Source organism: Anabrus simplex, chromosome 7, assembly GCF_040414725.1.
Source record: "Anabrus simplex isolate iqAnaSimp1 chromosome 7, ASM4041472v1, whole genome shotgun sequence".
In the NCBI taxonomy this organism is placed as follows: Eukaryota; Metazoa; Arthropoda; class Insecta; order Orthoptera; family Tettigoniidae; genus Anabrus; species Anabrus simplex.
Window position 1 is genome coordinate 153,038,518 of NC_090271.1, and position 25,716 is coordinate 153,064,233.

Genomic DNA, 25,716 nt, shown 5'->3' on the forward strand with positions numbered 1-25,716 from the left:
GCTCTGTGGCGCCGTATCGGATCTTAGTTGGCCCTTAAAATATTTTCGTGTTGCAATTCGAGTGTTCTCGGTCAAGGCTCGTACCATCAGAACATTCTAATAACAATTAAATGTTTGAATGGCCTCTGCCAGAGATTTCCATCGTTAAGTAGAACCAATCGTTATAACGAACGTGGAAGGAACTGTTTGAGGCTTCCTCTAGACCAGTTATTCCCGAACTTTTCCAGCTGTTGCTTCCCTTTGTAAGCTTGGGGAATCCCATCCCATTCCCCTACCGTTATTACAAATATATTTTTCTCAGAAACACATATACGTAAGAATAATGTAGAATAAGATATTTCAAAATTCACAATATTACTAGGATGTGTGGCTGGAAAAAGAATGCAAGTTGAAATATACAGCAAAATTTCGCGTAATGAAGGTAAATAGTGTACTGTCTCTATCTATTTGTACTAGACACTTGAAAACACGTTAAATATTAACAGAATATATCATACTGATCTGTGAACACTTTCCTTACCGGTAGAGTGGATACTCAAAAATACCTAAGATTTTATCAGCATATCAGAATATATAAAATTGATGAGTTTTCTTACCGGTACAGTAATATACATTCTACATCACTCAAATAGAGATTCTTCAATTGCCTGATTGCCTGGCTTACCGCTAAAACTTTAGTCTCAGAAATTACAACGAACATACTCGAATAATTCCGTCGTAGGGCGAATACCTGTAGCTCCTTTAAACTTCTGACGGTATCATGATAAGTCTTCAGTCTGCACTCAGTCACATTTCAAGTAGGGAGAACTACCAAACATCAGGTGGTGATTTCCAAAGATGATAGGCAGCTGTTGTCAGAGAAGAGTAATGTACAGAAATTGGATTGTCCAGACGGTCCAGTCGGTCGAAGGAAATGCAAAGTAGTTAATCCTCAAAACAAAGAGATTGATAAAGAAGGAATATTCTGTGCCATTTGCAGTACCTATTCTTGCATCACAACCTTCTAGAATGGTTTAAATATAGCTAAACGATCCGTTAGGAGGATTGGAAAATTTCCGATTGAGGGGGTATTTTGGCTTTCGTTTCTGCGTTTGCAATTTCCCTTCAATCCAGGCTGATTTGCAAGAAATTTTACGCCCAAATCAAGACACTGGGGGTAATTTTCCATTAAAGGCAAATTTCCCCTTAATAGGTCTGCTTAAGATAGGTTTTACTATAAAAGTAATGATGCGTCAATATGAAGCTACTGCTTCAAATACAAGATGTTGGCCTGAAGAGAAGTTATAACCAAGTGAATTATTTTTTTCACTCAGTTCATTTACATGAAAATTAAAAATGCCCATAATAATAATAATAATAATAATAATAATAATAATAATAATAATAATAATAATAATAATAATAATAATAATAATGTTACTGCTTTTACGTCCGAAGAACTACTTTTACTCTTTTCGGAGACGCTGAGGTGCCAGAATGTTGTCCCACATACCGATAAATCTACCGACATGAGGCTGGCGTATTTGGAAACCTTCAAATACCACCGGATTGAGCCAGGATCGAACCTGCCAACTCGGAGTTAGAAGGCCAGCGCTCCACCGTCTGAGGTACTGAGCTCGCCCCCTTTAAAGAATTAAACCTGTGTGTTGGTACCTAGACACTCATTGCCAAGACTGGAAGAGATACGTTGAATGAAGAATGGACAGAAGGACTCTCAGGTTATAATACGGTATGTATATTAGTTACTCTATGAATCAGATCTCAAGGCCCTTTCTTCTTCTTATTCTTCTTCTTATTCTTCTTCTTCTTCTGAGGAAGTAGTCTGTGCTCCCTTGTAAATCTCTCACGCTCCTCCAAGGGGACGCGTCCTCCAGGATTGGAATCTCTGCTCTTAACTCTACCTTTGTGTTCAAATATAGAATATATACAGTCTAATCACCAAGTTGATGGAATAAAAACAATACGGCAAGTCTTCGTAAAAAATAATCCGAGAAGAATACGAAGTAAGCGGTAAAAATAAATTGTACGGACAAAATAACATTTCATTTAAGCTCTTTAAGTCTTTAGGCTTTTAAAATCGTGAAATTACCACCGTTACTGCATTGTCTTACATACGAGGCTTGCAGTGTTGTCTCAACGGCGCACTGGCGCCAGCGTCTTGGAAGGTTGTAGCATTCCGACTGATGAGCCCACTGCTACACTGGGGCGAAACGCTGGTAATTTCACGACTGAATAAGCCTAAACACTTATAGAGCTTAAATATTTTTAACATTTTCAATCGTTGAAATTAAATTAAGTTTTCCTTCTAGGAACCTTATTTTTTGATACAGTTTATTTGTGTGTAATAATAATAATAATAATAATAATAATAATAATAATACGTGTATGGGAATGGACGTTGATTTCTTTTTTTTTAAAGTCCGTATACCGTCCAGAGTTAATTTTTCCCTGAGACTCAACGAGGGATCCCACCTCTACCACCCAAAGGGCAGCGTCCTGGAGCGGGATAAAACTGGGGAGGAGGACCAGTACATCGTGCAGGTGGCCTCTCCTGCTATGTTGAACAGGGGCCTTGTGGGGGGATGGGGGGATTGAAAGGGATATTCAAGGAAGAGGAAAGGAAGCGGCCATGGCCTTAAGTTACGTAGGTACCATCCTGGTATTTTCCTGGAGAAGATGAGGGAAACCAAGGAAAACCACGGAAAATCACTTCGAGAATTGCTGAGGTGGTAATTGAACCTCATCTACGCAGTTGATTTCCCAAGGCTGAGTGGATCTCGTTCCAATTCTCGTATCACTTTTCAAATTTCGTGGCAGAGCCGGGAATCGAACCCGGACCTCCCACATTGCCAGCTAATCACACTAACCACTACACCAGAAGCGGACGATAATTTAATTCTGCCTGAGATATTCATTTAATGTTTATTACGAATATTTTATATTTCCTTTTTTACTGTCATCATCTTTCGATTACCTTCAGGCAAAGATCACAACATAGCATTTGATGACACATTTGCTATAGAACCGGGTAAGTTGCAGCGTCCACTCCTAGCGACCGTCAATAGAAATCGATTTTAACCACCTACCATAGTATTCGTCACACATATAAATGTCGTTGACGAGCTTCGGGTAGAAACGGAGCAACCTCTTGGCGAGTTCTGCGTGGACTGATGTGGCATTGAGGAGACAGAGATGAAGGATGGTTTCACCAACAGCGCCTCGTTCGTTGAGGTCCCAGCAGACATCACGGCATTTGCTGGGGTCTGAAACAATGCAGATATACAGACAGGATTTGATTTCAAAGTGCCGGGTCAGTGAATGTAACTGCCTTAGTTCAACACTAAAACATACTAAAAACGGCTGTTCTGAGGTGAGTTTTTCTGCTGTAATTTAGGAAATATGGAACACGTTGAGTGTCAGTAAACAAACAGGGATGCTATTCCTCAGGTACCACAATAAGGAAATAGTAAATGTGTTTCCCTTGGGTTACCAGTAACATATTTATGATGAAATATGTTATATACTGTACATATCAGAAAATGTCTGTATTTACTGTCTATCGTCATTGCACTGATATAATATTTCTTTTTATCAAGTACCCGAGGAACACCGGCAATTATCAGTGACGAAAACCCATAACTTTAAAACTGTCAGAAACCATAACTTTTACAACTGTTTATCCGATGCTATTCTGTACTATTTTCTTATCTGTCACTCCATGTATGACATATAACAGGTACAGTTTGTTACTGCTGAACCACGACATGATAGGCTCCTAAAATTGCATCAGCGTGAGGATTCACTCTGATCCTTATGGGATCTAAGTGAACTACTTCTGAGAAACAACGGTGACCCTTAAGGCAGTCTTAAGACTAAGAAATCATTTTCGGAATGTGAATAAACAAAAATTCCAAAAATCTTGATATAGAACCAGACTGACTGAAGAAATATGTTTTTTAACCTTGTTTACATCTCAAAAATTCATGTTTTAAAATGCCTTGTTAGTGCTGAACTAGGGCAGCGATATGTCAATGGAGAAAAATACAAGGTGTGTCGAAAAGTGCGGTCAGTGGACCGATATCGCAATGGCAACGCGTGGTAACTCTGGATGCATGCGCATGTGAATAGAGAGGCATTTCGAGAAGCGCCATGTAGCGCTGAACTCAAGGAGGTGAAGCAGGTTAGCCTGCTGCAGGCTTTCTCACTACCTTCACCAGTCGAAGGTAATGAGACGCATGCGATGTTGGTGCAAGCTTGCGGAACATGAGCTGTAAGCAGAAAATGCATTTACTACTGGTTGAAACGCTTTCGGGATGGACAGGGAACTCTTGATGATGAGCCACGTCCGTTCTGCTTAGGGCTTCTGTTTCGTACACTCGCACCAACATCACATGCGTCCCGCCGCCGTTTTCCTTAATATGTAACAAAACCTGATATTTATACGTTGCTCCATTGTATGTATTATCGGCACACTTTATTTTGGTGCATTTATGTACGGGGGCGAGGAGTAAGAAGGAAGCTGTCCCCGTTCCGATAGTGCTGCCAACTGAATGAAAATGAAATATGAATTGAATCGAGAATGTGATCGATCGATATGAAGTTTCTAAACCGTTATTATCTTAAGCCAACAACTATGTCACATACACATTATATAACATTTCTCGATGCGAATCTTGTTCCTAGCATGAATTCTATAGTTTGGCTTTGCTGTGTAAACAACAACAGTACTAGTACGTAAAGTGTACGCCAGATGTCGCACAACGATGCTCAAGTGATTCATGGCTTGTGTTTCAAAGGTTGCCAGTACGAATCTCGAAGATTGCCGAGGTCGACCGATTCAGTACTAGGGAGTAAATGCACCAAGATAAAGTGTGCCAATAATACAACGACACGAGTCTTCAACCGCGTTACGTTCGACTGGCCGCAACAAACTACTCTTCTTCAGCTCCGTGTGTTCAACGTTACGTGGCACTTCTCAGGATGTCTCTCTAGTGCATGCACGCAGTGTTATCACGCGTTGCCATTGTGATATTGGTCCATTCACCATACTTTTTAGACACACGTTGAATTTGCACATGTTCAATAAGTGTGGTTTAACCTTAGTCCTTGAAATAATCAAGGTGAATTCCAAAAAAACATTATCGCTTAGTATGTCTGTTATGTTGGTCTCTCTTATACTGACAGTAAGGTGTGTATTGATTGAGTATCAAATTTGGAAATCCCAATGAATTTACAAGTTTATTTCAGCATTTGAGTTACGGACACACTTTTTTTAATTATGTAACGTCTTAAAAATTATGAATGCATCTTTTTACCTTACTTATTTTAAACACTCGTAAATTTCAGCAAATATGTTGGTGATGGTCCGCCTAGTCAATACTATTTATTATTTACCTTTCACCTTAACATCTAGTACATGTTTCGAGAATATTTATGCATTCTCTTGCTCAGCTAGTGGATTAAAATTCAGTATACAATAAGACCTGATAAAATAGGGGGGCCCCCATTAAAAATTCAAAACTATGACCATTACAATGTAACATTAAAAAATTTGGATGGTAAAAAACATGGAATTAAAATCCCATCTTGTCATGTACAAATAAAAACACAATATAGTAATGTCTGATTAAATATTGAGCACAGCGTCTTATGGTGATATGAATTCACAGTATCCTTGATCTTGCACTGTCAAATCAAAAGACCTGCACTTGGCGAGCCGAAGTTGTCTCGGACACTCCTGGCACTAAAAGCCATACGCCATTTCCTTTTAACCGTAATCCTTTTCCAGCCTTGTGTCGCCGGAAACCTTCTGTGTGTTGGTGCGACTGGTAAACCTATAAAAATACCGACAACAAAAACACCACAAAGAAAACCAGATGATTGGGCTGTACATACTGTAGTAAAGACTAAAACTGTGAAGTTTTCGTAATTCCTGTGACTGGGGTATTTACATACCAACTTTGCTTTCTTCTTCTGGGTTCACTTCACTGAGGATCTGGTAGTCATCTGGGTTCTCCATTGCTCTTAGCGGTGGTAACTGTAAAGAGAATTTCTTTAGGTTAGTTGTCGTGTCTACACTAGGTATACTCAAATTATTGGTTGATTTTCTGGCGCCCTCCTATTTGTTGAGACAAGTATACTGAATACGTTGTATGTCATGCATCAGAATTTCAATTACGATGATTGGTTGATACTTAGTGTATACTACATTTAAAGCATTTATATTTAGGAATCTGTTGTTAAGTTCTTGGATAAAAACAAATCACGATGTTTCTGTTTCTTAATATCATGTTAAGAAAGCATTAACCCAGAATCAAGTGGCATTAATCGTACGAACGGATGGAAGAAAGGCAAATCTCTCTACTTACGTTGTTGACCCTTTCGCGATTTCCCATCTGCCTCAAACTAAATTTGCTGCCTCTGCTATGAAATTGACTGTACGCGGTAAAACGATCAAATATCACAGAGTAATTGGGAATTATGCCTTTGCATTGTTTACAGTGGAAACAATGGCAGTTCTGTGTAAGGAGGCCAGAAACTTATTTCAGATATTGGCAGATAACTAAAGTGGGTAGCGGGATAACTCTCTTCATCTAAATTCCTGCGACAGCACATTGGAATGGAGATTCAACGGGGAAACGGTTAGTGCGCCGGGTAACTTCACTGATACCGCTCTGCTGGTCGACATATTTATTTCCTTTGATTTCTTTTTAAACATATTCAGCAACTGCATTATTTGTAGCGAAAATTAAAATCCACAGCCTGTTTCCAGTCATTCGACCAGGTCACGAATGTAATGAAGCCCAATGTAGCCGAGAGGATAGAAAATTTGCCGGCTACCGAAACCTGTCGCACTCCTCTGGGGCAATGATAAATGACTGACAGATGAAATGTTAATGGAGAGTGTTGATGGAATGAAAGATGACAGGGAAAACCGGAGTACCCGAAGGAAAACCTGTCCTGCCTCCATTTTGTTCAGCACAACTAATTCAGTGTACATAATATGTGAGTGGTGACCAAGAGTTTAACCCCTCGCGTGTTAGTGCGTTTCTAGGAGTGCAACTAAGTCTAGATGGCGCTCCGATTATCCTTGCCACAGCGCTCTTAACCCTTTCTTCCTCCACACATGGAATCACCCACCACTACTGCGTCCGGCGCGCAAGGTGGGTGCACAGCTGGTGCATTGTTTGGCCAGACCTGTACTATGTCAAAAGATTAACAACTTTATTTACAACCTTAAGGGCATCTGGATGAGAAGAGTTGTCAAAAATTCACGTTCTTCATTTCTTTGAACAGAGTAAGGTTTCCTGAATGTAAAAATATTTAATACAGTAGAACATTTTTTAACCGGAACAAAGGAGAAAAAGTGGTTTCGTACAATGACAATTTCGGATAATAATTAAACTATCATTTTTGTAGTTAAGAAACATTTTCGGACGTTTTAGATTAACGTAAACGAAGACAATAAAAATACAATGCTAAGAAAGCATTTTAATAAACGCAAGCCACTGTACTTGTTGAGAAAAGAAACATGTTCCGCAGTGCATATACTTGATACTGCACATATAGCACTATTCTTTATGAAAAAGTCTTCTACTTTGTTTTCTTTTCACATCGTTTTCCAGCCGCTGTCACACCACCGTTTCATTAGCAGAACGTAAGAAGGCTTTGATTCGTCACATCACAAACTGAATTGTCATAACTCAACAGCAAACAATAGAAATAATGAAAGAGCCAAAAACAAACTATATTCCCAACAGACGGAAATCAAACAGGAATTTGGAAAGGGAATCACAGTCAAAGGAGAGGAAATCAAAACCTGGAGATTTGCCGATGATATTGTTATTTTATCTGAGACTGCAGAAGATCTCGAGAAGTTGCTTAATGGTATGGACGAAGTCTTCTGTAAGGAGTACAAGATGAAAATAAATAAGTCCAAAACAAAAGTAATGGAGTGCAGTCGAACGAAGTCAGGTGATGCAGGTAATATTAAATTAGGGAATTAAGTCTTAAAGGAAGTAGATGAATATTGTTACTTGGGTAGTAAAATAACTAACGGTGGCAGAAGTAAGGAGGAAATAAAATGCAGACTAGTAGAAGCAACGAAGAGCTTTCTTCGGAAAAAAAAAATTGCTCACTTCAAACATTGATATTGAAACGGGAATGCCGTGCCGACATTCTCCGCCCCAAGTATTTCTGAGACAACGCAAGGTAACACTCGTCTAGGTCATTTGAAATTACCGCTGTATGCACAGGCAGCGGATATTACGGCGAGTCATGCGGCTGCTCGCTGCTCTGAGCTTGCCAAGGACAAATGACGTCACAATATAATCTTCTATATGTTGTATGTCACTATCTCTTGAATGAAACATGATATCAAATTTATGACTACACCATCATGTAGCCCAGTATTAAATATGGTGCTGTACCAGGTTTCAAGAAGGTCGGTGGCAAGATAGCCGAGTAATTAGAAGTTAGAGTTATATGAAGTTTGAAGTCCGTGGTCCGACCTCCACATATGGTTTCCTCACTCAAATTCAAACGGCCGCTGACGGCACGCGGCCGGTATACAAAGACAGTCTGTAGAGAGGACGGGGATGTACCGACTCTAACGGACTCGAGCAAATGCTATAAAGGGGTGGGGCGGCCGTTGAAGCTGGAGGCTAGCGACTGAAAGACCGGCTCGGAGTGCGTGTTACACGTATCGAACCTCGAGAAAATGTGCATATATCATAGGGCCTTAAACAGCGCAATTACAGAGTTTCAAATAGGAAATAAACTAGGTCGCCCAAGCGTGTAATGTGAGCAGATGCTATCTGAACAAGATCAAATTCGTCAGTTTAGTGTGGTTTGCGGGAATTTAGCTGCCTAATAAACTTGTTGTGACCGGGTTTGCATACCATAATAGGCTCCGCTCGTTATCGAGCTCATATCACAAGTAGGAGATTTACCTTAACAATCTCGCCTAGGTTGCGGCATTTTACGTGTACACATACAAGGCAGTGAAGAGGAATATTTGATTGCAGCATCCAGTTTCCATGACTTGACGTGGAGCAAGGAAGAACAAGACAGCAACAGTGATGGCGTTCCCAGGAGTTGAGTGCCAGGCTTCCAGATTCAACGTCCGCAGCTCTAGGATGTGCTAACTCTACAACGTAGCCCCGGATGGTATGCTGAGGCAATGGCGGAGGATATCAGATGAGTTACACTGCAATTTAAGCACGATTTATAGTTGTAGACTCGACTCAAGGACTTTCCTTTTTCAAATATTTAATATTTAATTATGTAAATTTCAATGTCTTAAGCATGTTTATTTCAAGTGCAGATTAATTAACTTGGGGCTGACGGCACACGCCAGCCATGTGTTTTGTTAGCTTTGCTTACGTTGGTATGAGGGTAATGATAGTTTGATAGTTATTCGTGTTTTTAGTTTTTAAGTGCCATATTGGACACTAGGGTTGTATTGATGTCATTGTCTTCAGATAGATTTGGGGTTCAGTTCACCTCTGGCGTTTCGAACGGGAAACATGGTATCGAATACCAGATAGTAAATAACTTCAAGATGTGCATGATTTGCATGGAGGATGATTTCCAGCTTGGAGCGAGACCAGTGAGATATTTCCACCGTTGTAAATGAGCGAGGATCTTTCAGAATTATATGCAACAGACTGACCCATAGCCGAGTGTGAAATTAGAACCCCGAGAGGGTAGACGCGAGGCCAGAAAGAGCCCAGACATGTGTGTGTGTATTGCCGCCAAGAGATATTAGTGGAATTAGCCGTGAGAAGGCTTAGATAATAGGCCGAGAGCGAGCCAAGATTCGAACCTGTATATTGTAGATGCGAGGTGCAAGGAGCGGTAGTGAGTGTGGCCCAGCCTTCTGAGAGAGGCGAGGTATGTGTGATGTAAAATTAATGTGAGCCCTGATGTGGCGTAGTATGTGACACAAATTTTATGGAATACAAAGGGGCTCATTTGTGCCGCTGATATTGGTATGGTAGAGCGACATTAGGAGAACCAACACGTAGCATTTAGATTAATAGTATACACTTTGTAGTTGTTCTCGTTCCGAAAGCAACGTAGAATAAGGTCTAGTTAGGAACGCGGGTAGTTAGAGATTTTCTATGTCGGCCGCAAGAGCCGTTGTGTATGAATGGGCGTGTACACACAACCCCGATATCTCTTACCGAGGCAAAAGGTGTCCGTTCACATTTAAAGTTATCTCCACTGGTTACTTTCTCCCCAGCTCAGCCGATCTTGCCAATTATAGCCGGCAAATACCTGCAACGTGCGCGGAATACAGCTGATGACATCCGGAGCCATAGAGATCTCGTGTTCGAGACCAGGATCTCAGACGACGACATCAATTGTATTTATTTCTTTTTCTTTTTTAGGAAGTGTCTTATTGCACCTTGTATGTTTGTTTTGTATATTCATTGTCCATTGATTTGTGTGCAGCGTTGTATACATGGGTTACAGCGCGAGCTGGAATTTTAGTTGTAAGGTTCCACCCTTCTTCCTCTTATCCGGTGCTGATCCCGTGATATTAAATTCAGTGTTCTTTTGGGGTATATGTGTCTGTCCCAAGTCAGTGTATTATTATGTGTTTACCGACTAGATCGGTTTTGTTTAATGTTGAAGACAGTGGGAGCTGGAACTCTCCACACGGCTGGACCGTGTCCATTTTACTTGTAAACTTCGTACTGGACTTCTGTCAAGGGTGAGCAGACACTGTTTCTTTCTATCATTTAACGTGCCCTACCTTCCTATACTTGGGCTTCGCCGTAGTAACGAAAATTGAACTTTGCTCCCTTCAGGATACATCTGAGTATTCATGCAGCGCAAATGTTCTGCCTTTTGGACATTCATATTCCTAAAATGTGGTGTAAATGGTGTACTGGACAGCTGATCTAATATTCTAGTCCATAAACATTCCTTACTTTTGAGATGAACTTTTGCATCGCGTCTGTTAGTGCTGGGGACTTGGCGCCTTGATCCTTATCCTATCCCATTCCTCCGTTTCTTATTTCCTTATTCTATCCTTTATCTTCTATCTATCTTTATTTCATTCCTTATCCCATCTATCTGTTAATTTTGCGTAAAAATGGCGCTTGCTCAAAAGATGTGGTCTGCTAATTTAATTTGTATGTTCATCGGTTAGCTTCTATTTTATTATCGCTTCTGCGCATGCGTGTGTGTTTTAATCCCTTCTGGGATCATTTGTTAGAATTCCTTTTTTTTCTTTCTAATCTACCAAAAGGATCAGTCCCTGAAACTGGAGATTGGTTTATTTCAATTCTGAATCTCTTGAATTGTTTGGCATGAGGTTACATTACAATGTCATATTGTAAATATTGTATCAATTTGTGAGCTTATCTTGCAACTTTGTATTCTACTGGCACGAGCCTGAAACTTTATTTGATGTACCTCCCTTCTAGCGTATTGTGTAATATAATGCAAAGAAACTGATTTCAGAATCTATGGGTTTCCCCCCATTCTTTTTCTTTTTCCCCTAATTGCAGTGTCGGAACATATGTCCAAAGATTGTAGTGATTGGTGCTTAGGAATTCGATTATGACGATGTAATTAAAATTTGTATCACCTACGTGTCTTAAAATCGAACTTAACGCTTTTTATTACGCCATATGCTGGTTCATACTATTTGTTCTGATGTAAATATAATTTGTTACCCCTTTAAGATTGGTATAATATATTTGTTATTTTCAAACTTGTTTTCCAAAATTATCTTTCACGAGTTCCTTTCCCCTATTACTTTTGTTTTCACTGGTGCCTACTACGGCAATTCTCTTGGGTAGCGGCCCTTTAACTTGTTTATGCACATGTATGGAGCTCTAAATTGTACTGTTTACGGTAATGTTGACACGATGTATTGAACTGTTATATTCTCATGTTGCACGCTTCTCGGCACTCTGCGCGGTTGTGTACTGTCAGTTCTGGGTACTTTGATATCTTGTTGTCTAGTGTCCCGATCAAGGGCACTTTCTTAAAAGCAAATCTCAATTACAACGCTATTTCTAGCAAGTTGATAGTAAGCAAAGACTCTATCAAGTACAAAGACCGTAACATTAACCAGGCCGAGTTGTGCGGGTCTGTAATTAAATGTAGTGCGTAGAGACGATTCAGATCGAGGCTTTATGCCAACCGCATATTTAACTCATCTGCACACTCCGTAAAACACAATGATACCACTGTATTTTCACACAGGATGTTTATAATGTGGGTTCGAGTCATGCGTTTCGACTAACATTCTGTGACGACGATTTCTCTGTAAACGTATGTAAATTTGACATTGATATTTTATTCTGGTAATTTATCATGCTGTTCATGCCATTTTGTTAATAAATTTGTTCCACCCATTATTTCCACGACTTAATATTTACGAAATATGTATTATAAAACCTGTCCTATTAATTTAAGTAAATTTTAGATAGACTTTGTGACCCATTTATTTCACCCTAAACGCTCCATGCAGCTTCTCCGCTGAGCTAGGCAAAAATTAGGGGACAGGGAAAGGTACAATACTGAAATAAATTTGAGTAATGAAACAGACGCTATTTTATTCTTGACACTAATGAACTTGAGGTATATCTGGTAGCCTTGGAATAAATCATTTCTTTGAAATGGAACTACAAACTATACCTTTAAAAGATGTAGGTTTCACGTCAATATTTCCTTAATTTTAACCACATTGAACTTATATATCCCTATATGCTTACCCCTACAATATCAGTGTTGAAAAGCATGCACCACATCATTAACATTCCCTCTTAGAACGGATTTTAAGTAAATTTCCTTGGCTTTAACACTCTCTCGTGCTGCGGCGCCATATGCTACACTTCAACATGAAACAGTCTACACAATTGTGGCTTGGGAAATGGGAATGTGTTGCTTGAAAGTCTGTTTTCTGTCATGTCATCTGGCGTTGATCGATCGAACATGTTCTTTCTACAGGGTCAAGTTCATCGTCGGATGTCGTAAATGTGTGAAGGACTTCAGCATGTCTCTTGTGCTAATACAATGCTTTGCTGACCTTTCTATTACTTGACTGAGTGCACAGCGGCATCCCGACCATCTTCGTTCCGTGGAGATGTGATATCCTCTTTGAATACCTGTGGATTGGGTATTGTCACTTGTGCATCGCGCTGTATCTGAGATCAATAAAGCTTGAGTATACATTTCATATATTGCTCCCTAGACGCTTGAAAATATTTTGTTCCCATAATATTATGTTGAGTATCTTGCCTAGTCACATAATTATAGTGGCTGCATTCATTTCTTGCTTCTCGATATCAACGCGCTTTATTTATCCCTTAAAATTTGTGAATTATGTTTCAGGACTACTGCTACAACAACAACAACAACAATAATAATAAGAACCGAGAGAGTTGGTCGCGGGGTTCGGTTCGCGTAGAGGTGAGCTTGTGTTGGGAAGATGTTGGGTTCGAATTCCACCGTTGGCACAGCCGTAAAGATAGTTTTATGTGGTTTCTTTTTTTCATACCAGGAAAATATTGGGGCTGTACTTTATTTAAAACCATGGCCACTATCTTCCCAACCCTAACTTTTTTTCACTTTTGCGTTGCCAAAAATATTCGATGAGTAACTGTGACATTAAAGCACTAATGAATAATATAACCCGTGGTGCAACAGGTCATTAAAGGCCTTGGCCTGCCAAAGCGACTGCTGCCTAAGCAGATGGTCTGCAGATATCGGAGTTCAACGTTGTCAGCATGACGATATCATTAGTATTGTATTGCCTTTCGCAACTCACTCCACTGCTTCTCCTATCAAGCAGTTCCTCTGTTGGTCTTACGAGGCTGAGTAAACCCCGTTCGAGAATCGAACCTAAGACCTGGAAGTAAGAGGCAGTCAAATATAATATAATATAATATAATATAATATAATATAATATAATATAATATAATATAATATAATATAATATAATATAATATAATATAATATAATATAATATAATATAATATAATATAATATAATATAATATAATATAACTAGCTGTTACGCACGGCTTCGCTCGCGAGGATTTCGTAATTTGATGAAAATTACTTATTCCTCGGTACTGCACCAAGCCATTATCTGTAAATCACTAAAGTATAAAAACTCACCGAAAAATTGCATTTTGTTTATCCCAGAATCTCTTTGTAAACCACATTTGTGGCATTACCTTTTGGGGCTAAGATGACCAGGCTACTGGCAGACCTAAATCTGGAACACGGGACAAGGAAACTCTACGTGTGAGAAACAGTCCTCTTTTATGTCGGAAAAAAAGTTTTCTTTATTTCTAAAGGAGATTCCAAATACCAAATTTCACGTCCGTAACATCTTAATTTTTGAGGGATAAGTATCCTCATAAAGAGAATTCAACTCCTTCTTCACTTATTTTCTATCTCCAGCTTAAGTTGTTTTTCCTAAAACAAAAAGTACGTGTTTCTTTATTTTTAAAGGAGACTACAAATACTAATTTCCACGTCTGTAACATGTTACGTTTCTGAGATATATTGTAGATATACTCATTATAAAAACTGCCCACCTCCTAGGCTGAGTGTTCAGCGTTGAGGTCTTCGTTTCGCAGGGTTCCGGGCTTCGATTCCGGGCTAGGTCGGGGTTTTTAATCGCGTGTGATTAATTCTTCTGATTCGGAGACAGGTTGTTTGTGTTTGTCCCAACATTCTCCTCTTGATATTCACTCAACACACCACATTACCAATCACAACAGGAACACGCAATAGTTATTACATTCCTACACATACGGTTGCCGCCAGGAAGGGCATCCAGCCGTAAAACAGTGTCAAATCCACATATGTGTGACACAGATCGCACCGCAACCCCACAGATGTGGGTAAACCGGTAGAAGAAGATGATACTCATTTAAAAAATTCACCCCCTTTTTTATTCTTTTCACCCCCTAAAGTGGATTTTCCAAAAAAAAAAGTGTGTTCGTTTTTAAAGGAGATTCCAAGTACCAATTTTAACGCCTGTAACATCTTTATTTTCTGAGATATATGTATCCTTATATAATAATTAATTCAACTCCTTCCTCACTTCTCTTCACCCCCCTCCCCATAAGCGGACTTCCTGAAAACGAACATTTCTGTTCTTTTATTTTTAAAGGGGATTCCAAGTACCAATGTTCATGTCTGCAACATGTTAGGTTTTTGTGATATATTGTAGATAATTTCGCTGCTGTAGAATCCTGGAGTTGACGTTGCCATGGTCACTGCAGTTCATTATTTTATCCGATTCCTGGAGCAGGGATAGTGTGGTGCCAATATCTCCGTAACGGTTGGTTTTAGGGCCTTAAAACATGGTTTTCGGACCCGTAGGGCTTATCGAGGTTTGTTCTTTGCGTCAAAGGGGTTAAATTGAGCTTTGTCTCGTTCTTGTACGACAAATTCGAATTTTGCCTATATTAGCCTATTACTTTTATATCTCCCCACTGTACCCCACCTCGAATTGTTTTTTGAGAATAAAATACAGCCCATGTTACTCAGTGGCAATGTAGCTTTCTATAGGTAAAGTAATTTTTAAAATCGGTTCAGTAGTTTTTGAGTTTATCCGTCACAAACAAATATACACATTTTTCTTCTTTATAATATAACTAGCTGTAGCAGCCGGCGTTGCCCGGATAGTTTCTGAATATTTACCTTTGAGATTTGAATTACCATTTAGTAATGCGTAAAGTGAATTTTTATAGAATTCCTTTTTGACTTGCAGGTTGATATGTTACGATCTATTATCTAGTTTTAAAATTATTTAGATGTGTTTGATTTCAATTTTTAGATTATTTAATTTTCGAGTAAATCTACGTCCTTATGGAAGCTCGATTCGACTGGGAAGTATTTGACCTGTCAAAAATTAATAAGTGATAACTAAATGTATTTAGCCGTCGCACCATAGATACGATGTACGGGATTTCAACTGTCAATGAGACTGTCCCCCTCTCGCCACCCCCACCCCTAAGAGTTAAAAAAATCTGGATTGTCACCATTGATCTCAGTGACCTAGAAAACTGTAGATTCGACACTGTTTTCGATTATTTTTATATCTCACTCCCCCCTCACCCTCACCCCAAAGGGGCCTGAACATGAACTTTAAAAAATTCAGAGCGTCACTGTTCATTTCAGCGACCACGAAAACTATGGATTCGATAATATTCTAGATTATTTTTAGACCAACCCCCTCGCTCCCTGCCCATAAGGATGCTAGGGGTGTTTTACCCCCACGCGGTTTGTCTCCTGTACCAAGTTTGTGAAATTGCTCCAGTGGCTTAGGAGGAGATGTGTCATTTACACACCCGCACACACACAGACACACACCCACGCACACACATACATCCATTTTTGTATATAGTAAGAAGGAGAAGATAAGATATATATATAGTTTTTCGATTATTTTTATATCTCACCCCCTCCACCCGCCACTTGGACTTGTAAAAAATCCGGAGTATTACTATTCATCCCAGAGACCCTGAAATCTATGGATTCGAAACTGTTTTTAATAATTTCTATATCTCACCCCCACTTCGCTCCCCACGTAAAAGGGGCTGAACTTGGACTTTGAAAAATTCTGGAGTATTACTTTTCAACTCAGCGACCCCGAAAACTATGAATTCGACACTATTCTCGATTATTTTTATAACTAACCCCCCTGACCTCCTCTCTTAAGGGCCCTAGGGATGGCTCACCCCCGCAGTGCTCGTCTCCCGGTAGTAAGTAATACGTGTACCAAGTTTGGTTGAAATTAATCCAGTGGTTTAAGAGGAGATGTGTCATTTACACACACACATACATGCATTTTTATATATAGTAAGACAAGATTTTTATACTTCACCCCCTTTCCATCCCCGCCCGAAGGAGTCCTATGAATGCCTTTCACAACAGTATATTTTTTACAGATAATATGTCTTATGTGTACCAATTTTGGTTGGCAGCTATGCCCAAACGTACATGCATAATCTCGTTGCTCTAGAATCCTGGAGCTGACGTTGCCATGGTTACGACAGTTCATTTCTTTTATCCGATTCCTAGAGCAGGGGTAGTGTGGTGACAATATCTCCGTAACGGTTGGTTTTAGGGCCTTAAGACATGGTTTTAGGGTCCGTAGGGCTTACCGAGTTTTGTTCCTTGCGTCAAGAGGATTAAATTGAGCTTTGTCTCGTCCTTATACAACAAATTCGATATTTTGCTTATATTAGCCTATTATTTTTATATCTCCCCCACGTGCCCCCCAGCCCGAATTATTTTGAAAATAAAATACAGCCCATGTTACTCACTGGCAATGTAGCTTTCTATAGGTGAAGTCATTTTTAAAATCGGTTCAGTAGTTTTTGAGTCTATTCGTTACAAAAAAAATACAAATTTTTCCTCTTTATAATATAATATAATATAATATAATATAATATAATATAATATAATATAATATAATATAATATAATATAATATAATATAAATTCAAATCATGGTTAGAATCTAATGACAAACAGTGCTCCTTACTGTCCCTCACAAACATTTTTGAATGTATGACACCGTAGGGAGACCCTGGCTTGCCTGCCTTCTCTTAAACTCTACTGCTCCTAAGTAGGCAAACCTTGTCGTGAAATCTAAGACACTACTAAAAACTTAATGCTAGTCGTAGGCATCATTGCATCCGGGATTCAGTGCAAGTATCAACGCTAACGGAGGACAAATTGAACATTTATGGTAAGAAAGAGTGTCAAGTGGTATGCTCGTAAGTTCTGTTCCTGTGTGTTTTTCCATGAATCGTGTACTATGTAGAGTTGTTGAAAATGAGTTCTAACATGGAAAAAAGGGGGTGTTGGCCCATGTCCATATAACATATTTTCTTCTTCTACATGTGAGCAATGTGTCCTGAAAGTTTGACCGTACTTTATTGTTACACCCTGTACTGAGTGTAGATTTAGACGGGAGTTGTACTTTGACGTCTATGGATTTCTGTAGCTAAACAAAGTTTGTGTCTGTGACATTGCGTCATTCCCTGTGAGTGGTGGGGTGGTGGTAGATTAACACCGACGGTATCTCCAGCTGGTCGTAAGAGGAGACTAAGCCGGGCTGAGTGGCTCAGACGGTTAAAGCGCTGGCCTTCTAACCCCAACTTGGCAGGTTCGATCTTGGCTCAGTCCGGTGGTATTTGAAGGTGCTCAAATACGACAGCCCCGTGTCGGTAGATTTACTGGCACGTAAAAGAACTCCTGCGGGACTAAATTCCGGCACCTCGGCGTCTCCGAAGACCTTAAAAAGTAGTTAGCGGGACGTAAAGCAAATAACGTTAGAGGAGACTAAAAGGGGCCCGAATGGCTTGAAAGCGTGGCTTGGCGTCCACTGGATCATTAGCTCAGTCCTAACATTGCTCCAACTTGCTTATGCCAGCCTTTTCACTTCCCTCTATCCTGTCTGACCTTCCTTGTTCATAAAAAGCAGAACATCTTGAGAGACTAGAGATAGGAAGTCCATATTCACAGGACATGTGCAATGGTATGCTGTGAAGAAATTATTATTTTTATTCCTTTTTTGCTAGTAGCTTTACGTCGCACTGACACAGATAGGTCTTATGGCGACGATGGGATAAGAAAGGCCTAGGAGCTGGAAGGAAGCGGCCGTAGCCTTAATTAAGGTACATCCCCCTGGATGCAAGCTAACAGCCGCGCGCCACTAACCGCACAGCCAACTCGCCCGGTGAAGAAATTATTAGCATTTGAGCAATGTCGGCCCCTCAGGTTCAAGGTCCACATCGATATCTCTGCGCACCACCACCGACTGGTAAAATGTGCCTGCGGCTCTCGTTGTCGCTATAAACCGAAGGTAATGGATCAGTGTGACTTCAGCAGACGTGCAGAATGCCTCGCGGACGTCTGCGAGAACCTTACAGTCAAATGTGTAAGTTTGAAAGAGGGCGCGTTATTGGCATGAGAGAACGTGATGCATCCATCTGAGAAATTGCTGCTCGTGTGGAACGAAGTGTTTCGGCAATGCAACGGGTGTGTACAGAATGGTTTACAGAAGGCTGTAGAACACGACGAGATGGGTCTGGTCGCTCCTCCCAGACCACCTCTGAGAAGATCGACACCTCATCTGAATGCCATTGCAGGACCGATCTGCGTCCTCCTCGGCTCTGGCACAACAGTGGAACAGTATAACACATCGTACAGTATCAGGAGTGACAGTCCGTAGCAGTTTATTACGGTTTGGGTTACCGGCGCGTCGTCCACTTCTCCGCCTACCTTTGCCTAATATGCATAAACATGCTAGACTTCGATGGTGTATGGAACGACGTCACTGGGGACAGGAATGGCAGCAGACAATGTTTTCGGACAAATCCAGGTCCCGTTTGTTTGAAAATGACGACTGCATTTTGGACCGCCGCAGACAGGGGGAGAGGCATCACATTGACTGCATTCCCACAAGACATATAGCGCCAACTCAAGGCCTGTGGGATGCTATTGGGTACAACCACAAATCACAGTTGGTGCGTGTCCAGGGAACTGTGACCAGTTTGACCTACGTGAATGTCATCCTGTGATCCGTCGCCATACCCTTCCTGCACGACACCCCAGACGCCACATTTCAACAGGACAATGAGCGACCACATGTTGCTGCACGAACAGGTACCTTCTTGTTGTCATAGGATGTCAGACTTGGCCTTGGCCCGCCCGATCACCGGACTTGTTGTCAATCGAAAATGTGTGGGATATGGTGAAACGACGGGTGTGACGCTGTGACCCAGTGCCACTCAAGATGAACTGTAGGAATGCAACATGGATGACTATAACCCAGGACGCCATTCGCGCCTTATACGCGTCGATGCCATCACGCATGGAACAAGTTATCAGTGCCCATGGATGGTCCAATGCCTACTAGGCAACAGCCACTACCACCACCTGATTTTTTGACAGAGAAGTTTTATTTATTTATATTTGGTTGACGTTGCGTCGACATAGATAGGTCTTATGGCGTTCATGGGATAGAAAAGGACTAGGAGTGGAAAGGAATCGACCGTGGCCTTAATTAAGGTACAGTCCCAGCATTTGTCTGGTGCGAAAACGGGAAACCGCGGAAAACCATCTTCAGGGCTGCTGACTGTGGGATTCTAACCCACTACCTCCCGAATGCTAGCTCAGAGCTGCGCGCCCCTAACCGCACGGCCAACTTGCTCGGATTTACTTTCATAAACTGAGTATGTACGGAGTAAATCTTTGATGCTATTTTGGATATGCTAAAATGATAATAATATAAAAGGATCAAATTTTCATAAATCTTACTGTCAATTAATTGATCTCTTTCCTCGTAGACCTTTGTACATTATAAATGTTGGCCAGATGGTAAACAAAGCAAACGATTTCGAAGGTGTATGTTAAACTGAAAATGCTTTACTCTATGTTCACTCCAGATCATAATAATGGTCTGTCACCTCGGAGTAGTGAATATATCCTTTCTCTCAGGGAGGGCAGTTCTGAAAACATCGCTATTCGCACCATAGACACATAACCCACTGTCTCTAAATTCTGGAAGGAATTGGTTTGTACTTTACTGGAAGTTGATTTCCAGTACATTTTGAAACACGTCCTTATATATACGTGGTAAATAACCATCTGCTACCCAAACATACCTAACATAGGAACATTTTCGGAGAATAATGACTGGTTATAAATGAAGCTAAATTTTCATATTAAAAAAATCAGTGTCCTCTGACAAAATTTGTCTGTACAATGGAACTGGGGTAATCCGTACAGCATGGTGACCTAACTCACTGTTCCTTACTTTTAACAGTTTCAGTTCTCAGTCCTATCGACCGGTGATTTGTTTAAGACCAGTACATTTGAATTTTAAAAGCTTGTGGATGGTTGTTTTTCAAATTCTAATTTCAACGGACTCTATTGCTCCCTACTCAGTGACTTATGGTTCATGCATTGCTAACACGTGGTGATTTCTGTATGGAGAGTGCTGTTTTTCGATTGTTAATTCTCGTATTCTAAATACGGTGAGTGGTTTTTCCTACCTGCTTATGCCTGGGCCGTTCTTTGTTCCTCAGCAGAACCAGCTTCGCAATAGGAATAAGTCGACCTCGTCCCTTGTTGTAAAGGAACGGCTCCACCTTGGTTTTGAGCGCGTGGTCCAGCTCTGCATACTGCTTGGTCTGAATAGCTCTCTTCATCATGTCTACCAGCAGGCCTCCACCTGAGAACAGGGCAACAGCAAGTAACCTACACCTAAGAGTCAATTGTCTTTTACATTTAGATACGGCAAGAAAACTCTGTACCGAGCGAGTTGGCCGTGCGGTTAGGGGCCCGCAGCTGTGAGCTTGCATTCGTGAGACAGCGAGTTCGAACCCCACTGTCGGCATTCCTGATGGAGGTTTTCCGTGGTTTCCAATTTTCACACCAGGCAAATCCTGGAGGTATACCTTAATTAAGGCCACTGGCATTTCCTTCCCACTTCTAGCTCTTTCCTATCCCATCGTCGCCATAAGACCTATCTGTGTCAGTGAGACGTAAAGCAAACTGTAGAACAAAAACGTAAAACCTCTCTGTATGTGATGTCAGTGTCTTTTACAAAATAATTAACTTCCACAAGGCATTGGATAATTTTTCTTCCAACCATTTGTCATCAGTTGACCGAACCGTCCTAACTTTGTGGTGTAATGGGTCTGTAGCCCAAGGATGCTAAGTACGGAAAACTTCCCATTATTCCTGTGCAGGTTATCCAATTTGTGAGTTATCCGCGCTTCCAAAATAAATAAATAAATAAATAAATAAATAAATAAATAAATAAATAAATAAATAAATAAATAAATAAATAAATAAATAAATAAATAAATAAATAAATAAATAAATAAATAAATAAATAAATAAATAAATAAATAAATAAACCATAATGTACATTTTGGCTTTCTCTAAGTTGAAGTATTAAGCATACTCATTGTTTTCGATGGTGGTTATTATTATTTTAAAAAGACGTACAACTAGGAAACTATTCTCCATTAGAACTAATCAGAAGGAAAATTGAAGAGGTCTGAAAATTTGAAGAATGAATGTATAGGCAAAAGGAAGGGAAGACTCAAGAAGAGCATGAAAATTAAATACTCTCTGGGCCTCGCAAACCTAATACCGTCGGGTTAGGAAGAGGAAAAGAAGAGGTCAACCTAACCCCCTCCATCTCCTTCACCGATTCAAATCAACCCAACTCATCTCCCAACTCCTTCAAATCTCCAAATGTGCCGAATGTCCTGGCCAGAGAGCGTCACCTTCTAGTTCGCTGCCTTTCCCCTTGGGGGAGGGGAAAGAAAGCATTTCCTAGGTCTTACATCTTAGTCGATCAAGAGAGGTCAGATAGAAAGAGGCGAGGAACCTTCAGCTAGGAGATCCGTGGTCACCAACCCACGCTCTCAAGATTTATTTATTTATTTATTTATTCGTATCAGAAGCAATACATCATATAAATTATTAAGAATGAGAGATAGACCTAACTGGTGAAAACATACTAGAGGTGCCCCTGCATAGGTAGTCGGAATTGAATTTTCGTTACTGAACTGAACGTCAGCGTTCCAGAAGCATCATTAAATGATTCAGAAGCAGAAGCTCTCAAGATCAAACCAGATCTATCTCTTGAGGCATTCATCATCACACATTATGAGACGCTCTGATTCATTTGACTATACTATTATGCTTGGGAAGCTGTAGGGGCCTTGGAGATGAGGACATCTAGCATTGAGATGGATAGACTCCATCAAACCCAACATGAACATGTCACTGAAGGATCTGAAATACATGGTTGAAGACCAAAACATCTGGAGACAGTCCATTCCATTCAGTCACCAGGAGTCGACGTCGATTTGATGGATCATCATCATCATCATCATCATCATCATCATCATAATCATCATTCAGTTAAGTGGGAAGCTCCAATTAGTGTCAATGATTAGGAAATATGCGAGGATTTGAGGTCTATCGCACACCTCTGGAGTGTCGACAAATAAATTAATATGAAGCACCATTAACGAAACGAAAGGGTGAGTAGCGATGAAACAAGAGAGGACGGAGAAAAAGATCTTATCTACAGAATTTGTTCAACGGAATTTTCATATTATGTATGAAACAAAATCTGAATTCAAGTTGAAACGGTAAAGGATAACGTCTGAGACGGATGGGCTCACTTAATTGATATAAATGTGCTTCTTGTTATTGAAATTAGGATTATTTATAATTGGTAACTACCCGTGTTTTCACTTGTGTTTGTTGTCGAATTACGTAAACCAGGAATTTTATGAAGCTACATGTAACTTTCTGTTCAGTCATGCTATGAAAATGGGCGTTTTAACTGCTTTGAGAACCTAAGAGGTTCCCTTGTACTGGTCCTTTGTTTGAAAACGTAAACAAGAGAATTGGCGCCGTCGGTCTAACGTAACGTCGCCGTAAGACCTATCTGTGTCGGTGCGACGTAAAGCCAATTGTTCCTCTGTAATGTGTTCCACAATAGCAAAGGAGGTAAAGAGTATTGCATTCTTGTAGTTCGGGAGAAAAACAAATATAAGACAAAGTAAACTACAATCATTTTGTTTATCATTTCTTATTCGATTTGTTATGCAATCCAATATTCCTGCCCTCCAGTGACAAGCTTGATCAAAGTAATGTTTTTCTTTCTCCGTCCTAGACTACTGCACAAGGAGTACCTTTCATTGTGTTTATCTGTGCTCTTTTAGACAATCTGACAAGACTGAAAGGCCGTTTCATTATCTCAGTAAATACAGAAACTCCACTTGAATAACAACAAAATCTAAGAAGAATAAATTGAAACAATGGATATTAAGTGGTAATTATCTCTTTTCTACAGATAGACTTTAATTTATTTCTTCAGAGCAAGTACTTATGAAAGCTTCGCATTTCCAACCTAAGGTAAGGAGAGTTTTGGATGTCAGCATCAGTGGTGAAGTCGGTTAGTGATCTCTCGAATGTCGGAACTCTTCCGACATAGGCCTACTATGTTTATTTCAAGAATAGCGCGGTAGCATTTGAGTTTTAACAACTCTTAGGCAATATTGTGTCCATAAAGTAGCAGTTCATGTTCTTTGGAAAATATTTTTTCCTGTGAAGATGAGGAGACACTGAATGGAAAGCCAAACTTAATAACCGCACACTCAAAAGATTAGGGGTGGCCTAGTCGAGGGTGCAAAGGCGTGCTTGGTTCAGTCAGAAGGACGTCGGTCTCTGGCTGTACCAATAATGTACATCAGGTTAATCCCTAAGGCATAAGACGGCCGGGTATAGATTTTCGTATGTTACAATTTGTTTGTTAGTGGTTTAACGTCGCGATGGCACATCGAAGGTTTCTTGGCGACGCAAGGGTGGGAAAGAATAAATTGGAAATGTAGCGGCGGGAGCCTTGAAGATGGTTTTCCCTGGTTTCCAATTTTCTCATTTAAAATTAAAAACTTCATCACTGATCCGTATTGAACTAATAATTACAATGCTAAAAAGAAAAAGATGTTCCACCTATTCAATACAATAATATTGTGGCACGAATTAATGTAGCAACATATTTAATATGTTATTGGACCGGTTTCGACATATGTCCATGTCATCATCAGCCGACACAAAAATGGCAAGAAGTCAACACAATTGTAACACTTATGACACTTTTCTTGAATTAAAAATAGAAGTTCATGTAGAGGTTCTTGAGCACTCTTGCTGTAGATCTTGAGGTTTAAAAAATGATGCAGTATAATTCACAATTGTTGTTATTCACGGAATAAAATTAGTAGTTATGTAACAAATGATATGATTTTGTTTTAGTACTTCAAAATGTGGATAGTGGTATATATAAAAACTCTTAGAATATGAGAATATTAATACTGATATGGATTTTATGAGATCTAAGGAAAAGAAAAGAAATTAAAAATAAGAATAGACATTCAGAACATGTTAACGCGATAAAATACAATAAATTCTCAGCAAAAGGGCAACACATGCAAGACGTAAAACATCATTTCACTACGTTAGACCAAGACATTGCAATTATCTGTACCCTAAACAAAGGCCCTCTTCTTGATATCACTGAAAATTGTTTAATACACCTTGATCAATATTTTAATCCTAACCAAAACCTTAACGATTTGTCTGAAAAACCGAACATTCTTTTTGACTTCCTTATCTTAGTTTTCAAAAGCTTCAAGTTGACAAGTAGGCGTTTAATCTTCCACGTAATACACAACACCTTCTCGCGCTACTTGCCCTTACCACAACACCCCCCTGACCCACCTTAAACTACTCCCCTCACTCCCTTACCCCCTCCTATCCCCTACCTATATTCAATTTTCGGTTCTTACTTCCTCTTGTACTTCATGACAAGGCTAAATTAAAGTGAGCCTCAGAATATTACTTACCTTACCATTTTCACTTTTCTATTTCTTATTTTTAATTTATTTTCTTTTCCTTGGATCTCATAAAATCCACATCAGTACTAATAGTCTCATATTCTAAAAGTTTTTTTATATATACCACTATCCACCTTTTGAAGTACTAAAACAAAATCATATCGTTTGTTACCTAGCAACAAATTTTATTCCTTGAGCCTAACAACAATTGTGAATTATACTGCATAATTTTTTTAACCTCAAGATCTACAGCAGGAGTGCTCAAGAACCTCTACATGAACTTCTATTTTTAGT

The 25,716-nt window shown here is 39.8% G+C and overlaps 1 protein-coding gene across 1 annotated transcript in view; it reads right to left on the minus strand.

Moving 5' to 3' along the window:
* nan (transient receptor potential cation channel subfamily V member nanchung) overlaps nt 1–25,716 on the minus strand; it is a 113,314-nt gene that overhangs the window by 81,644 nt on the left and 5,954 nt on the right. The window contains exons 2-4 of the mRNA XM_067151956.2: nt 21,052–21,230; nt 5,956–6,037; nt 3,087–3,263 (exon numbers count right to left, since the gene is read on the minus strand). Of these exons, the coding sequence (XP_067008057.2) occupies nt 3,087–3,263; nt 5,956–6,037; nt 21,052–21,230 (438 nt within the window). The remainder of the gene's footprint in view (nt 1–3,086; nt 3,264–5,955; nt 6,038–21,051; nt 21,231–25,716) is intronic.